This window comes from Anolis sagrei, chromosome X (assembly GCF_037176765.1).
Source record: "Anolis sagrei isolate rAnoSag1 chromosome X, rAnoSag1.mat, whole genome shotgun sequence".
NCBI classification, from domain to species: Eukaryota; Metazoa; Chordata; class Lepidosauria; order Squamata; family Dactyloidae; genus Anolis; species Anolis sagrei.
Window position 1 is genome coordinate 70,403,993 of NC_090034.1, and position 23,546 is coordinate 70,427,538.

Below are 23,546 nucleotides of genomic sequence, written 5' to 3' on the forward strand. Positions count from 1 at the left end.
ACAGCTCCATCTGCTACCTCCAGATCTGGCGTCTAATGAGTCATAAAAAGTATATGAAACCACTTTTTAAAAAAAGACACACAGTTCAGTTATCAAATTTTTATATAATTTATTTAAATGTGAAAAGGCTCCTATTACAATCTTGGGACTTCTCTCTTCTGCATTCAGGAATAGCTTCTTTTACCTGTAAAACCAATTTCCAAATTAGACTTTCATATGCAAGTTAGAACAATGTATGTACACACACATACAGGCAGCACCCAAATTACAAACAAGATAGATGCAAATTCAACTTAAGAACCAACCTACAGAACCTAAGTCAGAACAGGTAATTTTTTTACATGTACCTCCAGACACACACACACACACACACACACACACGCCGTCCCCTGCCATGCGTTGCTGTGGCCCACATGGGGGTTCTGTGTGGGAGTTTTGCCCAATTCTATCGGTGGGATTCGGAATGCTCTGTGATTGTAGTTGAACTATAAATCCCAGGAACTACAACTCCCAAATGTCAAGATTCTATTTTCCCCAAACTCCACCAGTGTTCACATTTGGGCATATTGAGTATTCATGTAGAATTTGGTCCAGATCCATCATTGCTTGAGTGCACAGTGATCTCTGGTGAACTACAATTCCAAAACCAAAGGACACTGCCCACCAAACCTTTCCAGTATTTTCTGTTGGTCATGGGAGAACTGTGTGCCAAGTTTGGTTAAATTCAATTGTTGGTGGGGTTCAGAATGCTCTTTGATTGTAGGTGAACGATAAATCCCAGCAACTACAACTCCCAAATGAAAAAAATCATTTTTTTGAGTGAAGGACATACATTGGGTTGTTAGGTGCCTTGTGTCCAAATTTGGTGTCAATTCCCCCAGTGGTTTTGGGGTTCTCTGAATACCACAAAAACATTACATTTATATATATATATATATATATATATATATATATATGTGTGTGTGTGTGTGTAAAATGTTGTTTGTGGTATATAAAAAAAATACATATTAACATAGAGCTAACACCCCTGAGTGGTTTTTTTTTTTTTGCCTCTTCCCTCTTCAGATTTCACCTCACTTTCCGTCCCTCTGATAATTGGATTTTGAAAAATGTGGCTTGTTGTGGAATGGTGAGGCCGTGGGCCGTATTTTAGTTCTTGCGAACCACTGGTGGTTCACAGAACACAAGTTGGGAACCACTGATACAGATTAATGCAAAAGTTCAGTTGTTTCACAGACCACATGTGGGGAACCCAGATACAGACTAATACAGAAGTTCAGTTGTTTCAAACTGTTTTGCCAAAGTTGCAACAGATGAATGTGCATATATATAGACAGTCCCCGAGTTAACAAACATCCAACTTACAAATGACTCATAGTTAGAAATGGAGGTAAGACAACAGGAAGAGAAAAATCTGCCACTTGGAAGGGAAATCCACTCCTGGAAGTGTTATTAACATGGTGAAAAAGGGGTCTCCACTGAAGCTTTATCACCAATCCTTGTTTACCTCTGCAACAAGAATGACTCGTCTCGCAAAACTCTCTTATAGTACCGAGGCTTATTAAATACTAGCTGTATCTGGCCACGCGTTGCTGTGGCCCATTGTGGAGAAATGGGAAAGAAAAGAGGAAGAGCTGGTTTCTAAGCTATCAATACACAATTCAAGTGGCCAAGTGTCAACCTAATATAGGTCCCTTTTCAGTCTCCTCAAGGCCAAAGGGTTATATGGATGTGTGGAAGGACCCTAGGTTACCTGGGTCCACACTGCCATATAACCCAGTTCAAAGGTATTATATAGGTATTATTGTTGTTGTTGTTATAGACATATAGATATTATTATAGGCAAATAAATATTATTATAGACACAAATATTATTTATTAAAGGTATATAGGTATTATTATAGATGCTATTTTTTATTTCATATCAAAATTTTATTATTATTTACAGTATTTATATATTGCCTTTCCCACCCCTGGGGGGACTCAAAGCATTGCATGAATTTGTATAAAAGTGATAAAAATACAAGGAGCACATGGCTAAACATTTTTTGAGCAAAAACGGGCAACAGATGGATGGATATTATTACAGACCTAGAGATATTATTATAGGCATATAGATATTAATATAGATGTATAGATATTATTGACAGATATTATAATTATAGATAAAGGTAAAGGTAAAGGTTTTCCCCTAACATTAAGTCCAGCCATGTCTGACTCTGGGGTGTGGTGCTCATCTCCATTTCTAAGCCAAAGAGCCAGCGTTGTCCATAGACACCTCCAAGGTCATGTGGCCAGCATGACTGCATGGAGTGCCGTTACCTTCCTGCCGGAGCGGTACCTATTGATCTACTCACATTTGCATGTTTTCGAACTGCTAGGTTGGCAGAAGCTAGGGCTGACAGCGGAAGCTCACGCCGCTCCCCGGAATCGAACCTGCGACCTTTCGATCAACAAGCTCAGCAGCTCAGTGCTTTAACCCACTGCGCCACCAGGGGCTCCCGATAATTATAGATATATGGATATTATTATATACCTATAGATATTATAGGCATATAGACATTATTATTACATACAGATATTATTATAGACACATATATATATGAGACTTACAGATATTATGATAGATATATAGATATTATTATTGTAGATATATTATAGCCTAGATTTGCTATAAAGTAAAAAATGGACAGCCATCTTTCGGGAGTGTTTTGGTTGTGCCTTCCTGGACAGCCTTTTCTAACTCACAGAGCATGCCTTTTTGTCCTTTCTTTGAATACTGGACTTCATTTCCCAGAATTCCTTCCCATAACTCAGTATGGGTGAGCTTTCTGGGCACACACACACACACAGAATCCCTCCCGTGTGGGTTCGCAGCGGAGGCACCTCCATGCTGCTGACAGCAGAAAAGGAAAGAAAGGGAGGGGGTGGATTTGGAGGAAGGTGTCCCACCTCTCTCTCTCTCTGAATCCTTTGGGAAGAGAGGCAGGGGGTAGCAAGAGGGATATAAGGGCCACCTTTCCCTCCCTCCCTCTAAGCTGTTGGGTTTTTCCCCCTCATGCAGGAGGGAAGGGCGGGGGAGGCTGTTATTTTAATGAATGCTCTGTATAGTCATTTAGCTTTGTGGGGGGTTTAAGTTCTTTTTGGTTTTTTGTTTTGTTTTTTTGAGTGAAGGGCATAGATTGCTTTAGTTAGTGTCTTGTGTTCAAATTTGGTGTCAATTCGTCCAGTGGTTTCTGAGTTCTGTTAATCCCACAAATGGACATTTATTTATATAATTTTCTGTGGGTGAGCAGATGGTGACTACTGGATGGCATATGTTCTCTTATCAGAAACTAGAGCTGATGTGGTATGTCCAATGCAATTTTCTGAATCAGAACTCCAAATAACCAAACCAAATTGAAAGTTGACAAAAAACTGATTCGTAACCCTTTTGGTACTAATGTTCGAGAGTGGTCCCTGGTCAAAAAAAGGTTGGAAACCACTGGTCTATATTAATGCCACATCATCTTTAAAATACAGTAAACTGAAGTTCTAATAATGAAAGTAGATGCAGGTTAACACCATTAACACATGGCCAGAAATACACACCTGGAACACAATTTTAAATGCCAGGTGCCTTTTTCCATCTCTAACACCAAACACTTGCTTCTAGCAAATAGCCACAACTCCCTCTTTCTCTTACCTTATTATTTTTTAGGGCTGTCCACTCTCCATAATTTATTCCGCGGGCATCTACGGACTATATCCAGACTGCAAAAAAAAGGTTTAATTTAATTAGGACACAATTACATTAAAATATAACCATGCTGAAATAACTAGTTGTCATTTTTAAGGCAAAGCTGTTTCATTTGCTCTGTCCAACATAGTCTATATTCAGTACCTCATTAATAACTTTCATTAATACTCACTTAAGAAAATTCAATGCAAAGCAGACATTAAAAAAACTTATGCCTCAAAGTCAAGGTATAACACTCGTCTAAATCAGTAGCTGTTGTTCCATGATGTACATGAATTTCTGCAAGACTAGATTTTTCCAAAATTATTCTATCAGTTATTCTAGTCTCCGTTACTTTTTTTAAAACAAGGTTGTATTTTTTATTATTTTTTTAAAGGATTATGTAAGCACCCAAAGCTTAAATTTACAGGTAATATCAAGAAATTTTGGTCTTCTAGGTTTGGGCCAGAATAAATAGACTTTACTGCTTATAATACACTAACCAGTTATGATCCCAAGAAACCTATTAACAAGCAGTTCCTGAACTCTATGCAAAGCAACTGATACCTAGAAATCTCAGTCTAGAACAGTGGTTCTCAACCTTTGGATTCCCAGGTGTTTTGGCCTACAACTCCCAGAAATCCCAACCAATTTACCAGCTGTTAAGATTTCTGGGAGTTGAAGGCCAAAACAACTATGGACCCACAGACTGAAAACCACTGGTCAAAAGGCACAGTGTCACATTTATTTAAATTAAGCCGTGATTTAAAGGATATGAATGCACGCTGGCAATTTTTGAGATCTGGGTGTATCAGAATACAATGGTTTTTGGGGTGAAAATAGCTTATAGTTTAAACTGTATAGTTTCAAAAATGCTTGAGTTCAAACAATAGAAATGTATATTGGTAGAGTGCCACTATTGGAATTTCCTGTGCAAACCGGAACAGGTTAGCAATGTGCTGAGATATGAACTGACATGACCAGAGAATGTAGCGTACATATTTTGTAAATAAAGATACAGTGCTGGTGTTTTTCCAACTTTGTGGCTTCAAGACATTCCTTGCAAGGTCGAAGCAGCTGAGATAAGAACCCATTCTGGTCAATGTTTAACGCAAGCCAAAGGGACAGCTAAGGACCAGGCCAAACCCAAAGAGACTGGGATCCCTCCAATTGAGAGAATGATGGTGCTTTTGGTCCAGAAATGAGCAAAACCAGCCTGGTCCAGAGCGTTGCACATTCCGCTTTTGCACATTTCTGGTAAGAGCTCCTGCCTGAAACTCCGGCTGCCTTTCTGCTGGTCAGTTGTCCTGAGCTGGTGAGCCTTGTTGTCCCTTTTTGGCAGGGTACTTTAAGCATGTTTGGAAAGGCAGTCGAGGCTTCCAGGAGAGATTTGCCTTCGCCTTTTGGCAAAGAGATCTGCTCTCAGGGATTCCCGTTAGGCCCTTTGGTCCAAAGTCCTGGCACATCTTCAACACAGGAAGAAGGATAGTGAACTCAAGAGACTAGGACTCAATTGATCCACTGGTTCAAAAGACAGACGAGATTCCAACTGAACATTAGGAAGAACTTCCTAACCATTCAACAGTGATTTAGCTCACTTTTCCTCACTACCTCTGAGGATGCTTGCCATAGATGCAGGCGAAACATCAGGAGAAAATGCCTCTAGAATATGGCCATATAGCCTGGAAAAACCTACAACAACCCAGTGATTCCGGCCATGAAAGCCTTCGACAATACAATGATTTATCTCAACTTTCCTGATAGGGTGGACAATTAAGAACTATTTCACACTTGTGCCGGCTTGTTTAAAATAAGTATCACACTTTTTTCACTGATAATGTTTTTAAAGTTATGCTTATGTAGCTCAATTAATGACTCCTCTGTCCTCAAGGTTTCTTGACATATGAGATAGGACATCTTACCTCACATGTGGCCTTTCTCTGGTTTCATCCAGCTGGTATAACCTTCACCTAAAGGATAAGAGCTGAAGTTAGTAAGAAGATATAGACTACAGGAGTTTCTGAAAACAAAAATTGAAGATTAATCATAAGAGTTAACTCACGAATTGGTAAACTGAGGGGAGTTTACAAGTTCTGCCAAAACAGTCATTGGGAAATAGCATGGGGCACAAGCAGAAAATGAATGCTTTTACTCCAAAGACTGAGCTACAGGATAGTGAAGATATGCAACTAGTCTTCATTTAGTCCTCAACTGCCAACCTCAGCATTAGAATACTTGCAGCCAGAGGTGGGTCACCTCTTGTGTGCAGATGTGAAGCTACTGCATTCAACTACTTGGTTGCCTCTCTGCTGCCATACAGCCCTCCACCCCATAAAATGTTTATTCAAAGGCTCGTCCAAATGCCTTCTGAGTCTTCACAATACAGTTAGGAGTGTGCTTTGAACTAGCTCTCTTCCCCTTCTACCATTATTGCTCTAACCCAAAAAACCCTTTTTTCAGAAAGCCCCATTAAGGGCGTACAGAGAATGAAAAGGCAACCTTTCCACCTGCGACTCACTCTTGAGTGGCCCTTTAAAAAGATCAAGACACTGCCAAGCCAGTCAATGTGCCAGTATCCTCAAGTCCACATCTTGGCTTAATGTTTTGTTTTTTTCCAAAACAGAAGGAACACATTTTAAGTTCTAGTAACACGAATTATGGTTTGGGTTTTTTTTTCATCACTAACTTTATTTGCAGCCATCCCTTCTCACAATTCAATTGTACTAGCGTGCAATGCCATGTTTGTCTGATGGAGGTTTGTAGGCACTATCATGGGCTTTCATGGCCCAATGCTAATGCAACAATCCAAAGAGTGAAACAATTTCCCGTTTCCTTCCACCTTCCCAGCCCCGCACCCCTTGCAGCATTTACTTATACCCACCAAAATGGCATAAAGACATCTGCAACTGACCTGTTGATTCCAACCTTTCTAGCTTGTGATGGAGGAAAACAACCAATGGTCCAAACCAACCTAAAAAAGCACAATCTCTTCATGTTGGACTCTGTTTTAACATACATAACCACCAGGGACCTCCTGATCAGGTGGAAATCATTAGCAGAAATTCACCCTCAAAATGAATTCTATGGGGGGCTTTGGATGCAGGCCTTGTTGAGTTACTGGGGATGAAGGGAGTGGGGCGTTGCATCCAAGAGGTGCTTGACTGAGGCATACAGAGTTAGAGTAAACCCTCCCTCCCCCAGAAGGACAGCTCTCCTGACAAGACCAGCCACTGGCACCAAGGGCCTAGCAGAGTACGCATAATGTATTCTGGCATCACACTTCTGAACTCTGAAGTCAGCATTCATAAGAATCAAAACAAATTCATAGAACAGATGAAAAATAAACTTAAAACTGGAATACAATGCAAGCACTTGAGAGTTATTTTTCATGACACCTGCCCAGAGTGATGTGTTTAGCAGACCAACAGTTGCTGCTTTGTAAATTATTGTAATCCTGTTTGCCACTGCATTTAGGGGTGCGCCCCACAGACTTATGTCCAGCTCATCTGTCCTGAGAAAAAGAGTCTACTAAAATCCAATTATGCAGAGTGTAGCACTCTATGATCTGATCCCACATATCACCACATCATACTTTGGGATATTGGTCAAAATTGAGTAGGTCTACTTACAATGTTTGCACACAACTACTAGAGTTTACACAGCAAAGGTACTGAATTTTGCTTCATCACAGTTCACACTGGGTTTGTTGTCACTAGCTGCAGCTTTGTTTGAATATAACTATATTCTTGCAAAGCAAATATTATTGATACTAAAATATCAAAAGTACATTTTTCATTAATGGACTACTATGATATAGCACAAGCATGGCAAAACTTTAGCTCTCCAGGTGTTCTGGATTTCAACTTTCACAATTCCTAACAGCCAGTAAGCTCTTAGGAATTATGGGTGTTGGAGTCCAAAATGCCTGGAGGGCCAAAGTCTGCCTATATCTGATATAGCAGGAGACTGCCTTATCCAATTCAGGACCAGATTGTTATTTGGAAGATTCACGGTTGAATCCTACTCATGAACAAGTTTTTTGTCTTGAAACACAAAACCTGGATTTAACAGATATATATTCCAGCCCTAAGTAAAATAAGGCTGATTCATGTAAGTTGGCCAAGAACCAGATCAAATAGTTTTTAAAGAGAGATATAATTATTGAAAACAGTTACCACAACAAAGCCAACAGACCTAGAGGGCAATAAGACCCCATTATGTATTTTCCCCGCCAAGGAAGCAGAAAGAGCTAGATCTTTTGGACCAAGCATATGGAACATTAGAAGTGGGAATTCTTAGTTGAACAAATGCCACAGTATTCACCCCACAACCACCCAAACGCATTATGTAACCGATTACTAAAGTTACAAAATACCACTCCCCAAACTTCAAGCTTAATACAACAGCCATTTCTTACCCAAAGCAAGTTACCAATGCATTTATCAGTCTAGTCAAAAAGGGATGTGTGACTTTCGCCACAAAAATCTTATATGCACTAGAAGAGCACCGCTTCCTATGAGCAACGAACAGGACCTTTGAGCAGTTAAGATATTTACAAGATTGTATCCCTTTCCCTCCCAATGAGGTCTGAGAATATCAATGGCACACAGTTACAGTGGAAACAATATACACGAAGGAATCACGGGTCTGAGGCAAACCTCTCAGTATCACAGCTTGCCTAACTCTGATGGCAAATTAGGCCTCAAATCTAAGCATTATAGAGTATGAGTAGTGCTGCACTGAAATTCCACAGTCAGAAGTGTGATGCCAGAATACCCCACAGTCAATTTTACACAGAAAGTCACCAAGTTAGATTATAGTGCTTTTTACCTACCTGTATGCAGGCGACAATGAGAATCTCGGAGCAAGCAGGAATACTACATCCAGGTCCTAATGTCCATTGCCACTTGTGGTACTACGTTCCTCACAGTAATGCACTGCAGAAATGCTGACTAAGTGCTGTTACGTAGCAGGCCACTACTTTAAACAGTGTCAAAGTGCAGTCTCAAAACTCCAGAAAAAAAGTACGCTGCCACAACTGGTTGCCAAGGGTTTGGGTTTTTTAAAAAAGAGAAACAAAGATACCACAAAATACGCACAGAAACAGAAATTCAGTTTTTCATTATAACTGGCAAGAATGTGTTTATAGCATGCTGGGGTGGTAAAACATGGGGAAAACCCTGTCATGTGCTCTTTTTAAAACTAAACACTTAATGGGCACGAAGAAATAAAACGTCTAGTTTTCTGTTCAAATTGCACCTAAAAATGCTTATCATGTGAAAATTGCATTTGGAAAAATCTACTAACTAAAAGGAACAACCAATTGAGTTAAGGCTCAATGAGAGTTCCTAGTACTTGGGAGCCCATTTTTCATAAATTAAGACTATTGTACAAATATTTAAATATGTGCAAACTGCACTTGAAAAAGTACAGAATTGGTGTTTAAACTATCAGTATCTTCTGCAGGTCTCTTATTTTCAAAATAGCCCAATTTTTGACAGAACGAAACAAGAGGTGAACCTTAGGAAGGGTAATGGGATAATGAGCCTCCTTCACTCTTCAAGACTACAGTACTACAAAAGACCATGGTTTAAAGCCATGTGCCAGCATCCTAAGGAAAAATGGCATGTAATCTGAAAAATAAACTGAAAATTAGTGTCCTTGTACCCAGAGCCCCACCACTATCAAATTTCAGGATTTTCCTGTTGTGGGTGTTCCAAAAACGCCTCTTTAAAAGGGTCAGTAGAAAAAAAAACCCTAGCATCCATTGACAAAAGCTCAGAACCCAAATTGATTGATTTATATAGGCTTTTTCACAGTACTCTCCAGCAGAAATCTTGTAAAGATTATGAGCTCCCCCCTCCCCTCAAGTTCAAAAAGTAAGGAGTTTCATGTAATAACATCTTTGAAAGCTTCTTGGAATGTAGCTCAATCCAACCACAACACTAGCTGAAAATCAACCATCCATCAACCATGATCATCGACGGTTTATCGGCATTCTTGAGTTCAAATGTTTGCTTACAAAACCTTGTACTAACAAGTTTATTTTGTCAAAGTGAGGACACGAGAATTTTATCCACGCACGTTGAAAACACTGTACACAGTCCATTCTTACCAAAACAGAGGAAGGCATTGTCAAATATTTTGATATGGCTGATGGGCTTATCAATAAATCGTACAGAGGAAGACATTTAAAGGAGGGGTGCAGAACCTGTGGTCCAAGAGCCATCTGTGTCCCAGCATAATTTCATGCCAATGGCAAAAGCCTCTGAGATTGGGGGGAGGGGGTGCAATGGGGATACAGTCAAAATATTTGAAACAGGGGAGAAACTGAAGCCTCCTGGAAGTGTCCTGTTCAAACCCGAGTGGGAAAGGGTAGCCTCGACCCAGTTTTGGCCCCAGATATGCCCAATATTAACTTGAGGTTCCATTATAGAACACACAGAAAAATTAAGTCAGGTTCCCCACCCCTTATTTAAAAGATTAAAAGTTATATAAAGATCAGAATTTTTAAACATGAAAATACATCCAGAAATAAATACAGAATGGGCTCTAAATCTGGTTGATATTTTCATCAACCAGTAGTACTTTTTACATCCTGGGAAACTGTGCACCCAGACTTTCAGATGTCAGGCGGCTATGGAGTCCAACATACTATGAATTCAGGTGTGTTTTAATAAGAATGAAATATTCACCTCTACCAAATTCAACATAGCTTTGTACTATGCAGCCCAAGTTACAAAACCTTGTTTTAATTGTATTTACTGTATGGTTCCATCTGGCAAATTACTACAGTACATGACACTATACAATAATTTAACCCTGAAGTTTCAGTTTTCTTCCTGTACTCTAATGTCTAAATTATTACAGAAATTAAAACAAACCTGCCTTCCCACATTTCAGTGCTTTCAAGCTAAGCATATTAATTAAATGCTAACAATAAAGTAGGCATAGCGGGTGCTATATAATGAGCCATATTAAAGAAATATCACAGCAACTCTTTGAAAGTATATCTAAGCCGTATTATGGTTTGAACCTGGAATATAGGTGCTCTTTTAAAAACTCAGCAGTTAACACTACCAGCTGTCTGCCAGAATTCCCCTTCTCCCACTTTCTCAGTTAGGTCTGAAATTTCAACCATGCGACTGCATAATTTGAAATTAGCACTAGAATTTTAGTCTCTTCGACTGCCTTCATAAAGGGCAATTAAACTCTTACGAATCTCCATTAAAAACCTATATTGCAACTTCTGGAAAGATTATCCCAGTTGTTTATTCCAAAAGTGAAGCTTCACCTATAAATCCGTGCCTTTCAAGACTCTCTGATGGTAGGAAAATGGCAATGGGGATTAACATGCCTGGGACCAACATCAAAATTGTGCCCACTGGCTTTTTTTTTTTTAATTTCTGGAAACTCACCACAAACCAGCAGGTGAAGGCCTGTGGACCTGATCTAGTCCACTGGCCACAATTTCTGAGTATTGCTGCTTTGATGTCACTTCATACACAAAGCAATCACGTCTCAGTATCACATCAACTGCAGGTAAAATCAATTTATGTCCTGACAGCATGTAAGCCATATTCTGCAATACACCAACTAGACCTCAAGCAACACTGCCTACTGCAAGGAAGTGTTGCATGTTTGTCCTGTATTCTTTCAACCGTGAACAACAAGTTTAAGATATAAGAATAACTGCTACATGTAGTCTATTTATTTTAAGCACAGTAAAAAAAAGTTTACAGTTGGGAATTCAAATGGCGCACGGTACACTGCCATCAAGGTAAGGGACGTTATACATCAAAAAAGCTAAGTTTTGAACACTGCATTACATAATTAGATTTTCTGCCCAGACCACTTACAAATTCTAATCATTAAGTTTCTAACATTCATAAAAACGCAGTTTTCTCACTAAAATGCAAGAATTAAAAAAAAAGTAGTGTCTGAACAAGACGAAAAAAACTGGAATGGAAATCTACATCACATCTAAAAGCGGGGCTTTTTGTTTGGGCCTTCATATTCTTCTCTGCCTCTCCCATAAGCTGCTGGAGTTCCAGGCCCCATTCCTCTAGGGCCCTGGCCAGCTACGGGCCCTGCACCACCCTGCCCAAATCGTTCAGGGCGCTATCAGAACGATATTAAGAGTTCATTATGTGTAGTTGATGTCCATGTGTGTTAAGTATTTATTTTAGAAGGTTCCGTAGTCAACGTTCGTCGATACAATCACCATTGAGTCGATCCACAGGTACCGGGAACATAGAAAGGAAAAAAGGGTAATTTAATAATTAGTTTAATTTAATACATGCCTTGAGGTATGTTCCCAAATTGATCCATTCTCATTTGTCTGTTTCAGCAAACAGATATTCCCTGTAGTGCTAAAAATGCAAGTATTAGTATAGGCTTGGACCAAGAATCCTCTCAGAAAGGAATTCTGGTAATTTGCCACAATCACTTGCTCATCTGTACTGCAATGCAAGTTTGTCAGTCAGCAAGTAAACCTAGCCAAAAGCTATGTTCAGCTCCCTCAAGCATTAGCCTTCTCATGTAAAGCAAATAACTACTCACCAGTGCAAGGTATGAGACCATCTTTTTGTGATGACTAAATGCTACCGTCTGCTCAGAATAGATACAGAGGTCTGAGAGCAAAAGTCATTAAAAGATTAAGCACAAGAAAGAGGATGAACCTAGTAAAACATTTACCTACCCAGGTCAAAAAAAATGCACAGGTTGTGCTTTAAACAAACTGATTCAGCACACTAAATAGCTTGAAGCCTCTAACATTTACAGGATTTGCAAAAAGTCCACTATGATTTTCAGTTACAGAATACCTTCAGCTAGTGTCCAATGGACACACAACAGCTCAGCCAGTCTATGGTAAAGCAGACAAAGTTAACTTGGCAATTTAACTGTTGTATTGTTTATCTCATTACTGGACACAAAGGAAATATGACCAAAGATTTTGACATTTTTTTTAAAGCTGCAGCCAATTCACTCTTCAGACCAATGGTATGAATCCCTTAACTAGATACACATGCAGACACATTATGTGAAAGGCTCATACACTTTTCTCCCCAGTAGCCCTACAAACAAATGCCCAAATTCTACAGTGATTCTGCAACAAAAATGACTAATGTCAAGTCATTGCATGAGCCCATCACTAATTTGCACAGGTATCCAATCATGGAGTCACTAATAGTCTGGAAGCACTAGATATAAGCAGGCCTCCTAATTGGATTTCCGCTAACAACTGGCTTGCAATGATCGGACTGACAATTTAAACTGCCAAAGGCCAAGCATTAAGAGTCAATATAAACAAGTCATGAGATTCTAATATTACACACTCTTGCAGGTAAAGCAGTACATGTTACTAGCAAAGTACTGCTCATTTGAACATCATGCAGAGTTTTCCAGTTATCGCCTGTCCTATGTGACTGAGACTTTCACCTATGTTTATACTGTTAATTTTGAAAACATAGCCAGTTTGTAAATTCTGGATATATATCAAGAAAGTCTTAGATTAATTACCGTCTCCCTTAAGCTATGCAGTCAAAGCCATTGGACCACCATCCTAAAATTAGATGCTAGGTGGGAAAATAAGATGTATTTCTATGAAAAAAGTGACCCCTGAGTGACAAGTAGCTCACTAGATGATGCAATTGTTTCAATGCAGAGATCAGAGTGCCCTCCACCCCTGGACATTGTAATATCATGCATTAATTACAGCTCACTCTTAAAGTAAATGCAACCCACCACACCTGCACTAACCTGGAGAATAAAAGGAGGGTTTCCCCATTATGAGCACTGCAGCATTGCCATTACATTGTTACAAGCAGGCCCAGTACAAAATATTGTCCTAACCAAAGCCAGGGTATGGTATCAATCTAATACAACATTTGTGGAGATTTTTCATCATGAGCTGCTGGGCAAAATGGCTACAGGGAAGTGTTCAAAGGTAGTATGCTGCTGCTGGGGAGTCATCTGCTGCCTAAATATTTTGTGTGTGGACATCCCAGAAGGATTTGGCTGACTACTATGGTGAAGTGAATGTTAGACTAGAGGCATATTTGGCCTGAATAAGCAAGCCTTTCTTCAGTCAGGTACCTCATGCAGTATCAAAATATAACCAAATTATTCATTATCATTTTGGAATTTGACAAGCAACTGAATTATTATTTACTTTATTTATACCCTGCCTGTCTCTCCCTTGGGACTCAGGGCAGCTAACAACCACACACTTTGGTCACAATTTATATCAGTATGGAATATTAAGAACTCATTAAGTGCTATAGCAAAAGCTAGCACATACCAAACAGGTGTACTATTTGCATATGAATGCTAGCTACCATCCATCTGACTAACCAACTAAGTTAGCAAGGATGTAGAGATTATGCAAGATGAAGTGATCTCCTAATAGGTTTGGAACACTGTCCCCTCCAATCTATGCCATAAGGAGTTCATCTTCATTCCTACATCTTTCTGTTGACTCAAGTTCAGAAAGTGATCAAGACCACTTCGACTTATTAAGCTAACTCCACAGCAAGAACTTTTCCCATCACATAGGTATTCACAAAATTTGAAGAGTTCCTTCCGAGCTTAACCACAGAACTCCAAACCAAACTAGCCACAGGAAGTCTTCTAATCACATCAGAGATGTCTGATCAAACTTGCCACCATACTGGCAAAGACTAGGCTCAGTTTTACACTGCTCAAGAGGTCCCTTGCTCTTGACATTATGAATAAATACTTCAGGGAAAGGGAAGCCTAACTCAGAATGCAAGTCATGTGAGAATCAAGACAGGAAAGATGTTCAGGTATGCAGTATTTGTTTGGAAATGAAGTCAAGCTGCCACAGGATACATTACCATATCGCTCGCCATCATAGAACTGGTCATAGATGTTTGTCCAACTCCAGGGCTGGTTTCATAGCCCAGGCCAGTTCCACCCCCTAAAGGTGGGAATTTCTGAGCAGTTGTACCATAGGGATCTGTAAAGAAAACCCAGTGAATATTATGTAACAGATACTCAGAACCATACCTATCCATAAATGCAACTGAAAAACTTGCTTACCTCCCATGTTCATTGTGCTGGTGCCACCCATTCTCATGTCTCTCTCCCTCTGCAAAAGCAAAAGTAGGGTTTTAAGAAAAAGCGCACACATTCAAGGCATTGTACTCCTCATATTCAAACCGTTATCAATTGAATGCACCCAAGATTTATATAAACAATGCAGGAAGGATTATTTTAAAAATCCATGAAGAGAACACTAAAGGTATCTTTTCAATTCCTAGGGATCAACATGAGATGCAGGCACCTGAGTAACCAGACTACTGGGATTCTTCCAGCCCTGACTTACAGGGTCCATGTAACCCATTCTACTGTAACTTTCTTCTCTTTGTCTTCTCATTTGTTCTTCCATCTCACGTTGGCGGATCATCATCTCTTCTTCCCGCCTACGGCGCTCTTCTTCCTGTCTGAAAATCCACACACTGTTTAGATCTCTGAGCACTGCTGACTTTTGCATTTCAGATGACACGAAAAGTGACACAAATCATATGCTGATAGACAAAAGAACAAACAATGCTTTCACAGTAAGTTCCACATAAGGCTAGAATTAGCATCATTATGTAGGTAAAAAACAAACAAAAACAAAACTTTAAAAAAACTTCTGGTAGACAGTCTTGTATATAAACCCACAAGAAATTACTAGTCGGTTTGCACCTGAAATAAGAAACAAAGCGGAGCTCATGGATGAGGCACATTAGTGTTCCTTCACGAGCCTAGTATTTCACTTGGATATTCCATGCACTCTGGCTATGACTACTAGTGCTTAAATATAACTTACCTTAATTGCATTTCCTTGCGTTTCTGCATCTCTTGATTGTGAAGTTCTTCCATACGTCTCAGTTCTTCCTGACGCCTCATAAGATCTGAAGGAAAAAAGGTCAATCCACTATTGCTTTATAATCATAACTGATCAGTATCCTACATAACTGATCAGTATCCGTCAGCGACTTAAATCAAGAAATAGTTTTCTAAGATCTACAGAGACACTCGCTGGAACACCTCAACAAGTGAGAGTCCAAAGGTGGCAGGCTCAAACCCAGAACCTCAACCAATGGCTGATACTAAATGAGAGACTCCCCCCTGGGCACACAGAAGACTGGGCGACTTGGAAGGCGCTGAACAGACTGCGCTCCGGCACCACAAGATGCAGAGCCAACCTTAAGAAATGAGGCTACAAAGTGGAATCCTCGACATGCGAGTGTGGAGAAGAGCAAACCACTGACCACCTGCTGCAATGCACCCTGAGCCCTGCCACATGCACAATGGAGGACCTTCTTGCAGCAACACCAGAAGCACTCTAAGTGGCCAGCTACTGGTCAAAGGACATTTAATCAACTACCAAACTCGCAAATTTTGTATTTTGTCCGTTTGTTTGTTTTGTTCTGTTAGAAATGTAATACAATTGACTGGTTGCCCTGACATGACAAATAAAAGTATCCTACTAATATCCAAATCCTTTAAAGCAAAGTCTGAAGTTATGCCCAACTAAAACTGCATTAAAAATTCAATGAAGCACCAAGTTGTCAAGTATTCTAATTCTTAGACCAGTTTTAAGAGTGATCAGCACCACTCCATCCCATATACCTATGTTCCTGCATTTCTGCCAAATTGATCAAATTAACGTAACAATCTGCAATATTTTAAAGACATCATCAGATATGAATAGCTGCACATTGAGGAAAATTAATCAAATCATTTAGCAAAGATTTCTGCCCGAATACCTTGACGCAAAAGGTTTGCCTGATGCTCGTGATAGGCATCTTCCATTTCACTTTCCAGTTTGTCCTTGGCATCTTTCATGTTTTTCTCCACCTGATCTCTCTGTTGTTTCTCCATTTCATCCAAAGATTTCCATCTCTGAGAATATTCATATTCAAAGGTTCCAGGCTGAGCAAATCGTGGAGGAGTCTCCCTCTCCCTTGAAATGCAATTGCAAAAGTCAATTAACACTGACCATTAAAAAAGAGTCAACAGCTCTGGCAACATAAATATGCAAAGTGTGAAAAATGTCCAGATATATAGAAAGTTTATATACAAACATACTGAAACAGAGAAGAATTGATTTCATCCAATAGGTTATAATCAAAAATGAGAGCCAAGTAAGTTGTTTTCTAGCAAGCTCTCCTCTTTCTATGGCATTTTAAGATGCCATAAAGATAACTTTGTATTGACATGACATGAATTCTGCCTATATTAAAACCTAGCTATGTAAGCAAGCTTTTGAAAATAGCTAGAGTATATTTAATTATCGGACAGGACTGAATGCCTATTAGAACATAATGCTGGATATTCTGGCAACAGGAGCAGACTGGTTTAAACAGTTTATATTTATATTGTTTTTAGAGGGCAAATGGCTTTAAAACTGTTATTTATTAATGCTATTATTAGAATGTCATTTTAATTTTATGTACTAATTGTTGATTGATTGAGATATTTTCTTTATTGCTTATATTATTTTCTGTATCTGTGGATTGTTGCAAGCTGCCCCAAGTCCCCTCGGGGAGAGGCGTATAAAGTATATTTATTCTAAATTAACGTAGGTAAAGGTCCCCTGACATTAAGTCCAGTCATGTCTGACTCTGGGGTGTGGTGCTCATCTCCATTTCTAAGCCGAAGAGCCAGCGTTATCCGTAGACACCTCCAAGGTCATGTGGCCGGCATGACTGCATGGAGCGCCGTTACCTTCCCACCGGAGTGGTACCTATTGATCTACTCAAATTTGCATGTTTTCGAACTGCTAGATTGGCAGACAGCGGAAGCTCATGCCGCTCCCCGGAATCGAACCTGCGACCTTTCGATCAACAAGCTCAGCAGCTCAGTGCTTTAACCCACTGCACCACCGGGGGCTCCCTAAATTAAAGTAAACCCAATGAATTAGTGAAAATTAATTTATCAAGTTGCTATTAATTCAACAAGCCACTTAAACTGGAAGAACTGGCTTGATTTCAATTTTTATTTTTTGCTGAAAATATACTCATGGTCATTCGTTTATTATAAGAAAAGAACTCTGAAGTTTAATTCAAGTATTCCGTTTTAATGCATCCAAGCAAAATAACTACAAATCACATTCAAGGGGCCTGATTATTTTTCTTCAGCATGGCTCAAAGAGCATATATCCTTCTATTTAGACCAAATGAAAGCTTCCTGTAAGATCTTCCCATTCTAGAAACCACATATTGCACAAAATCCCAATATGGCAAAACAAACTATTTTCACTTCTTTTTCAAGCCCCAAGAGACAAACCAGTAACAAAAGCCAATTTGGAGGTTTATCTTCCCAACCAAAGTTAGGATCACACTGATCATATGTGTTTAATCTTGCTTACTTTTGATACATTGGATTTTTCTGAGCCAGCTTTTCTGGGAGACCATCTTCATCATCCAGCTGCTCAAGAGGCTCCACAATAACTGGTCTTGGAGTACTAGAAACCAGATAAAAGATAGTCACCATGAATAAAGGCTTACAAAACTTTCAAGTTAATTAAAGCACTAAGCCCAGCACCTATAACCAGCCAAGCTTCATTTAAAAAGTAAAATTGACTCACGTTGTTAAAAGGAAGACACCTTCTGTGCAACGCTCAAAAGCTTTTCGTGCTGCAGGCTTTGATGCAAATTCAACAATGCCTTTTCCTGTAGATCTACCACGATCATCTACAATCACAATAGCTCTTTCAATTGGACCAAACTGAGAGAAAGCTTCCTCCAGCAATTCATTTGAAACATACGGAGAAAGATTGCGAATAGAAAGAGCAGCAGCATGTGTGGCAAAACGCACACGAAGCTGTCTTCCTCTCATAGGGATGTCATCCAGTTCTGCCTTTGCAATTTCAGCCAGAGCTCGGGATTCCTATTAGGAGGGGAAAATAAATAATAATAGCAATTAAAAACTTTATTTATACCCACCACCATGTCTCTGAAGGGATTTGGGGCAGCTCACAAAAAGCACACAATAGTGCTGCAACAAAAACAACATACATTTCCATAAAACATACATATGCATACAAACAACACACATTTCCATAAAACAGCATACTAACACAAACCTCCCTTTAAGTCGTATTCCACATTTTCAATACATCAAAGGAAAATCAATGTGTTCAAACACAACAGACTGAAAATTATTACACTGCTCACCAGTTTAATAAAGCCAAATCCTTTCCCCTTGTTGATGAAGACTTCTCCAGGTTCACCATATTTAGCAAACAACCTCTTAAACTCATCTTCGGTGATATCAGCAGGTAAATTCCCAACAAAAAGACGACAACGCTGAGTGTATGTCTTTTCACCAGGGCGTCTCAGAAGTGCCAAGTTGGCTTTAAAGCCCTAAAAAATAGAAACATAAAGTCTTAGTTTAATAAGTACTACCTGATATGAAGAACATATTTCATATACTCCTAACTACAGAATTAGGAAGTCACGTGGTACCACACTTTATATGGCAAGAAACAGTATTATTTTGTCACCTCATTACACAAGCAAGCGTGAATAAAAGCAAGCACACTTCACTCACTAAATGTATTTCAGGTAGACATAGTTGATCCTAAACTCTCACTGCTGAACACCTCTACTTCAAAATTAATACAATTGCCACAAGACCTAACATCCCATAAGACTCATCCTTTAAAGAAAGAAATCTCTGCAATTGCCATCTTCTATTGTTAGAGACAATTGCACCAGTGATTTTTTAAAATCACAGCCAATTCCATGTCACTTTTTAAAAAGCTCTTTAAGAATTTAAAATCGGGTTTCTGCAAACAATGAAAAGTGACAGATAAAAGCAGAAGATACAGGGCAGTACTTTAAAGTGTTTGGGCAAACAAAAATGCAGAAAAGTCAATAGCAGTTGTTCTTGATGGGGGGGGGGGGGTACTGCAAGCAAACCACCTTGGTATTCCATACAACTTATGGTACTAGAGCATCAGTTTATTTTCCAGTTTTCACCTTAACTTAACCAAAGCACTTACAAGAGATGGCACATTTGAAATGTGGTGCCAATTCATTGTTTATTTTTTTAAAAAGCCAATGCTCCTATTGAAGCACCAGTAATGTTTTCTGAAATTATGACTATCCTTCTGATCACTCTGAAGACCCATCATGAAAAAAATCCATACAAAGCAATATACCGAGCTTAATGTATTGTCAAAGGCTTTCATGGCCGGAATAACTGGGTTGCTGTAAGTTTTTTGGGCTGTATGGCCATGTTCCAGAAGCATTTTCTCCTGATGTTTTGCCTTCACCACCTCTGAGGATGCTTGCCATAGATGCAGGCGAAACGTCAGGAGAAATGCCTCTAGAACATGGCCATATAGCCCGAAAAAACCTACAACAACCCAGTGATTCTGGCCATGAAAGCCTTCGACACTGAGCTTATGTTCTCTTTTTCTCCTAAAGTGGTAAAACCAACTTGCTGGTAAGAAAAGTTGTTTATGTCTATTTATTTGTTGTTTTTAAGGTATTTTTAGATGATTACTGAAAAGTTCTCAAAATGTATTTGTGGAATTAACACCAAAACTACTAATGAGCTCAATAAATAGTATTCATTCCCTTCTCAAAAATGCCTTACAAAAATAAGAATTATTCATTACATTTTAATAACTGAAATAGTCAAAACACTTAACTATCCAATCCTCTTATACTGTATTTCAAAAAAACTGAAAAAATACCTTATAATGCTGCTAATTCTGGTATTCCATACTGTTTTGTAGATTTTAGAAGGTAAGTTTTAATAACACGGCCCTGACAACATTGCCTGCCTCACATCCAGCCTTACAAGTGCAAGTTATCCTCACCATCAAGTTAAGCACTACATAAATAGCTATTTCGTTAACTGAAAGAGAAGCTATGCTAGGCTGTCAACAGCCACTTTCAGATTTCTCATCTCCACTGATCATACAGTTAATCAATACATTAATCTTACAAAGGGGTTTTTTTTAAAAAAATGTACACATCCTTAGTGTTTTACATGATTTTGGATTTTCCCCATTTTTTAACAGGAATAAAGAACACAGTAATAAAAAGTATCATAGTACTACAAGAAAAAAATGCTTTGACACTGCAAGCAATTGACTGCTGCTCAGAGACAATTTTAATACATTACCTAAAATTATAATTTAGGATTAAATGTGTAACTGATTAAACCATCACTGTAACATTTATTTCTCAGGATAAATGTATTTTATCAATTCCAATAACAAAGCAAAATTATGTAAATAATTCCTGGCACAGTGAAAATCATCTGTACATAGCATCACAGCTTGAGAAGGATTGCTTTTTTTCCTTCATTCCATTCATATACATTTCTGTCTCTTTAGGGTACTAAAGGCACCAATTCTGTCTGTTCCTGCAGGCTTTGAAATCTGGCCTTGGTCCCATTCCCCCAAATGATTTAGGCTAGAACTTCCCAACTGTGGGAAAACATGTCTTTTTGGACTGCCACTTCCTGAATCTCCCCCAGCCACCTATGAAGGTGGCAATAAAAAAAGAACACCCAAAATTTCCACAGCCTTAGAACTGCAATCAAACTGACTGCCCCTAGGATGATGATGACTTAAACCGGAGGCTGTTGATTGTACAATGTTTTATACTGTTTTTATACTGTTTTATATTGTTCTATTGTTATTTAAGTTGCATATTTATGTTTTTGGTTGTGGGCACCATGGGATGCCATTTTGTTAGCCGCCCTGAGTCCCTCTGCTGAGGTCGAGATAGAACAGGATACAAAGGTCCGAAATAAATTATATAGTATATTTTAAAAAAGGAACTGGCAACACACCTCTAATATTCCTAAGAAAATACGAACTCAATATGCCTGTTTATATTCAAAATGTGAAGCACATAAAGGTATTCTCTGTCATACAAAAATCACATGACAAAGCAAAACGATACTGGAGACTGATATAAATGGTATTACAAATGATATTTACAAAGATCCAACTTTATCTCTGTATTGGTCTTCCAAATGAACAAGCAATAACCACGAATTTCAAGTTATTGCACAAAAATGGAAAACTAATGAACTATCTCTAAAATAAAATTGGATTATAAAAGTTGCAGAACTTGCACAAATCATCTTGTTTGATAAAGAAGTCAATTAACTTTTTGGAAGAATGAGATCCATTTATAAAGAAAAAAGAAAATGTAAAAATTTATGTGGGCTTTGAAGGTAGTGTAAAACATTGCAATAGCAAGGGAGAATGAAAGAACTGTCTAAAACAAGACATGACTATTGTTTTTAGTAGAGAGGGTGGGGGAAGTTAGCTTCAATTCAAGCACAGATTGGTGTAAGTCATTTATGGGAAGATTAAATATGTGTAAGATTACTGCCATTAGGAATTGCATAACAGCACTTATGGCAGGCACACACATTCCACCAATTGTTAATTTTTTTCCCAACATCTTTCCCCAAAATGACTCCCCTATTCACAACCCCTTTCAGCCCCCGCCCTTTTTACAGGTATGTAAGGTATATAAAATTGATATACAAATCAAACATTTACCTATATAAAATCAGCACTGGCAAAACAGTGATTAAACAAAAGACATGCATTAACATTCATGCTTATGTTTAAAGACTGTCTGGGTAGGCCTGCTGGCTGGAAGAGAGATTTTAACTTGTCTCTTAAATTCTGAAAGCTGGTTTAGCTATCAGAGCTCTGCAGGTAGGTTGTTCCACAGCCTTGGGGAGGGAGGGGGGCGGATGAAAAGGTCCTCTGGGTGGCGGTTGCCAGTTGGGTTCTGGCTGGCTGGAGCAGACACCCCCCAGAAGCCCAAAGTGTGTGGGGCGGATTGTACAGTTTAGGCCCTGCCTATCTTTGAGACCGCATTCCACCCCCCACCCCCCTGTGCAAGCATTACGATCTGCCAGGGAGGTCTTCCTCGCGGTCCTGCCACCATCACAAGGACAGTTGGTGGGGACAAGGGATGGGTGTTGTATTGACCTTAAATTGTTGTTTTATATCCGATTGGTTATATCTTTTATTGTATTTTTTGTGCATTGTTCTGGACACATTGCACCATGTGTAAGCTGTCCCGAGTCTATTCTGGAAGATGGGAGGTGGGGTACAGGAAAAAAAGCTGTTTTTTATTATTATAAGGCAATGGTTCTTAGCCTGTGGGCTGCGGGCCACCATTGGACTGTGAGAACGAAAATCTTGTCTGCAAAAATCCTTTCTCTCTCTCTTTTTTTTTTTGTATTTTTTTTTCTGCTCCATTTGTGATGCCTGCTACTCCTTTCATGGCATATTTATTTATTTGCAGAATTTATATGCCACCCTTCTCACTCAGAAGGGGACTCAGAGCGGCTTACAAGTCATATGCACATACAACATACTATATTATTAGCACAGTACTAAAACATCATTCATAATATTAGTATTATTATACAATATTATATTGTTGCTGGGGAAGGGGCTCTGATGCCACAGGAGACAAGTTGGAACTGTGTTCTCTGCTCCTCTCTGGCCACAGTGTAGCTGGCTGGGGGAAGGGCTCTGTTGTCAAGGGGACAAGATGGAAACTCTCCCCTCTTCACTCTGGCTCCAGAGTGGCCATTGGTGCTGGGGGAAGGGCTCTGATGTCACAGGGGACAAGATGGAAACTCTCCCCTCTTCACTCTGGCTCCAGAGTGGCCATTGGTGCTGGGGGGGAAGGGCTCTGATGTCACAAGAGACAAGATAGAAACTGTCGTCTCTGCTCCCCTCATCACTTTGGCCCCAGAGTGGCCATTGGTGCTGGGGGAAGGGTTCTGATATCACAAGAGACAAGATAGA

General features: G+C 39.3%; 2 protein-coding genes across 4 annotated transcripts in view; one reads left to right on the plus strand and one right to left on the minus strand.

The window, feature by feature from the left end:
- LOC132780783 (zinc finger MYM-type protein 4) overlaps positions 1 to 23,546 on the plus strand; it is a 225,586-nt gene that overhangs the window by 86,953 nt on the left and 115,087 nt on the right. The gene's annotated exons all lie outside the window — the stretch shown is intronic.
- Positions 90 to 23,546, minus strand: part of SFPQ (splicing factor proline and glutamine rich) — a 28,583-nt gene continuing 5,126 nt past the window's right edge. Inside the window, exons 2-12 of one of the 3 annotated variants that reach the window (XM_060784560.2) lie at positions 18,913 to 19,101; positions 18,324 to 18,625; positions 18,105 to 18,200; positions 16,501 to 16,697; positions 15,558 to 15,642; positions 15,069 to 15,186; positions 14,783 to 14,831; positions 14,578 to 14,699; positions 5,641 to 11,839; positions 3,686 to 3,753; positions 90 to 184 (exon numbers count right to left, since the gene is read on the minus strand). In XM_060784560.2, the coding sequence (XP_060640543.2) occupies positions 11,702 to 11,839; positions 14,578 to 14,699; positions 14,783 to 14,831; positions 15,069 to 15,186; positions 15,558 to 15,642; positions 16,501 to 16,697; positions 18,105 to 18,200; positions 18,324 to 18,625; positions 18,913 to 19,101 (1,296 nt within the window). In that variant the 3' untranslated portion in view covers positions 90 to 184; positions 3,686 to 3,753; positions 5,641 to 11,701. Of the gene's footprint in view, positions 185 to 3,685; positions 3,754 to 5,640; positions 11,840 to 14,577; positions 14,700 to 14,782; positions 14,832 to 15,026; positions 15,187 to 15,557; positions 15,643 to 16,500; positions 16,698 to 18,104; positions 18,201 to 18,323; positions 18,626 to 18,912; positions 19,102 to 23,546 lie in introns of all 3 variants that reach the window. The other 2 variants (XM_060784561.2, XM_060784559.2) reach the window with 2 other exon arrangements.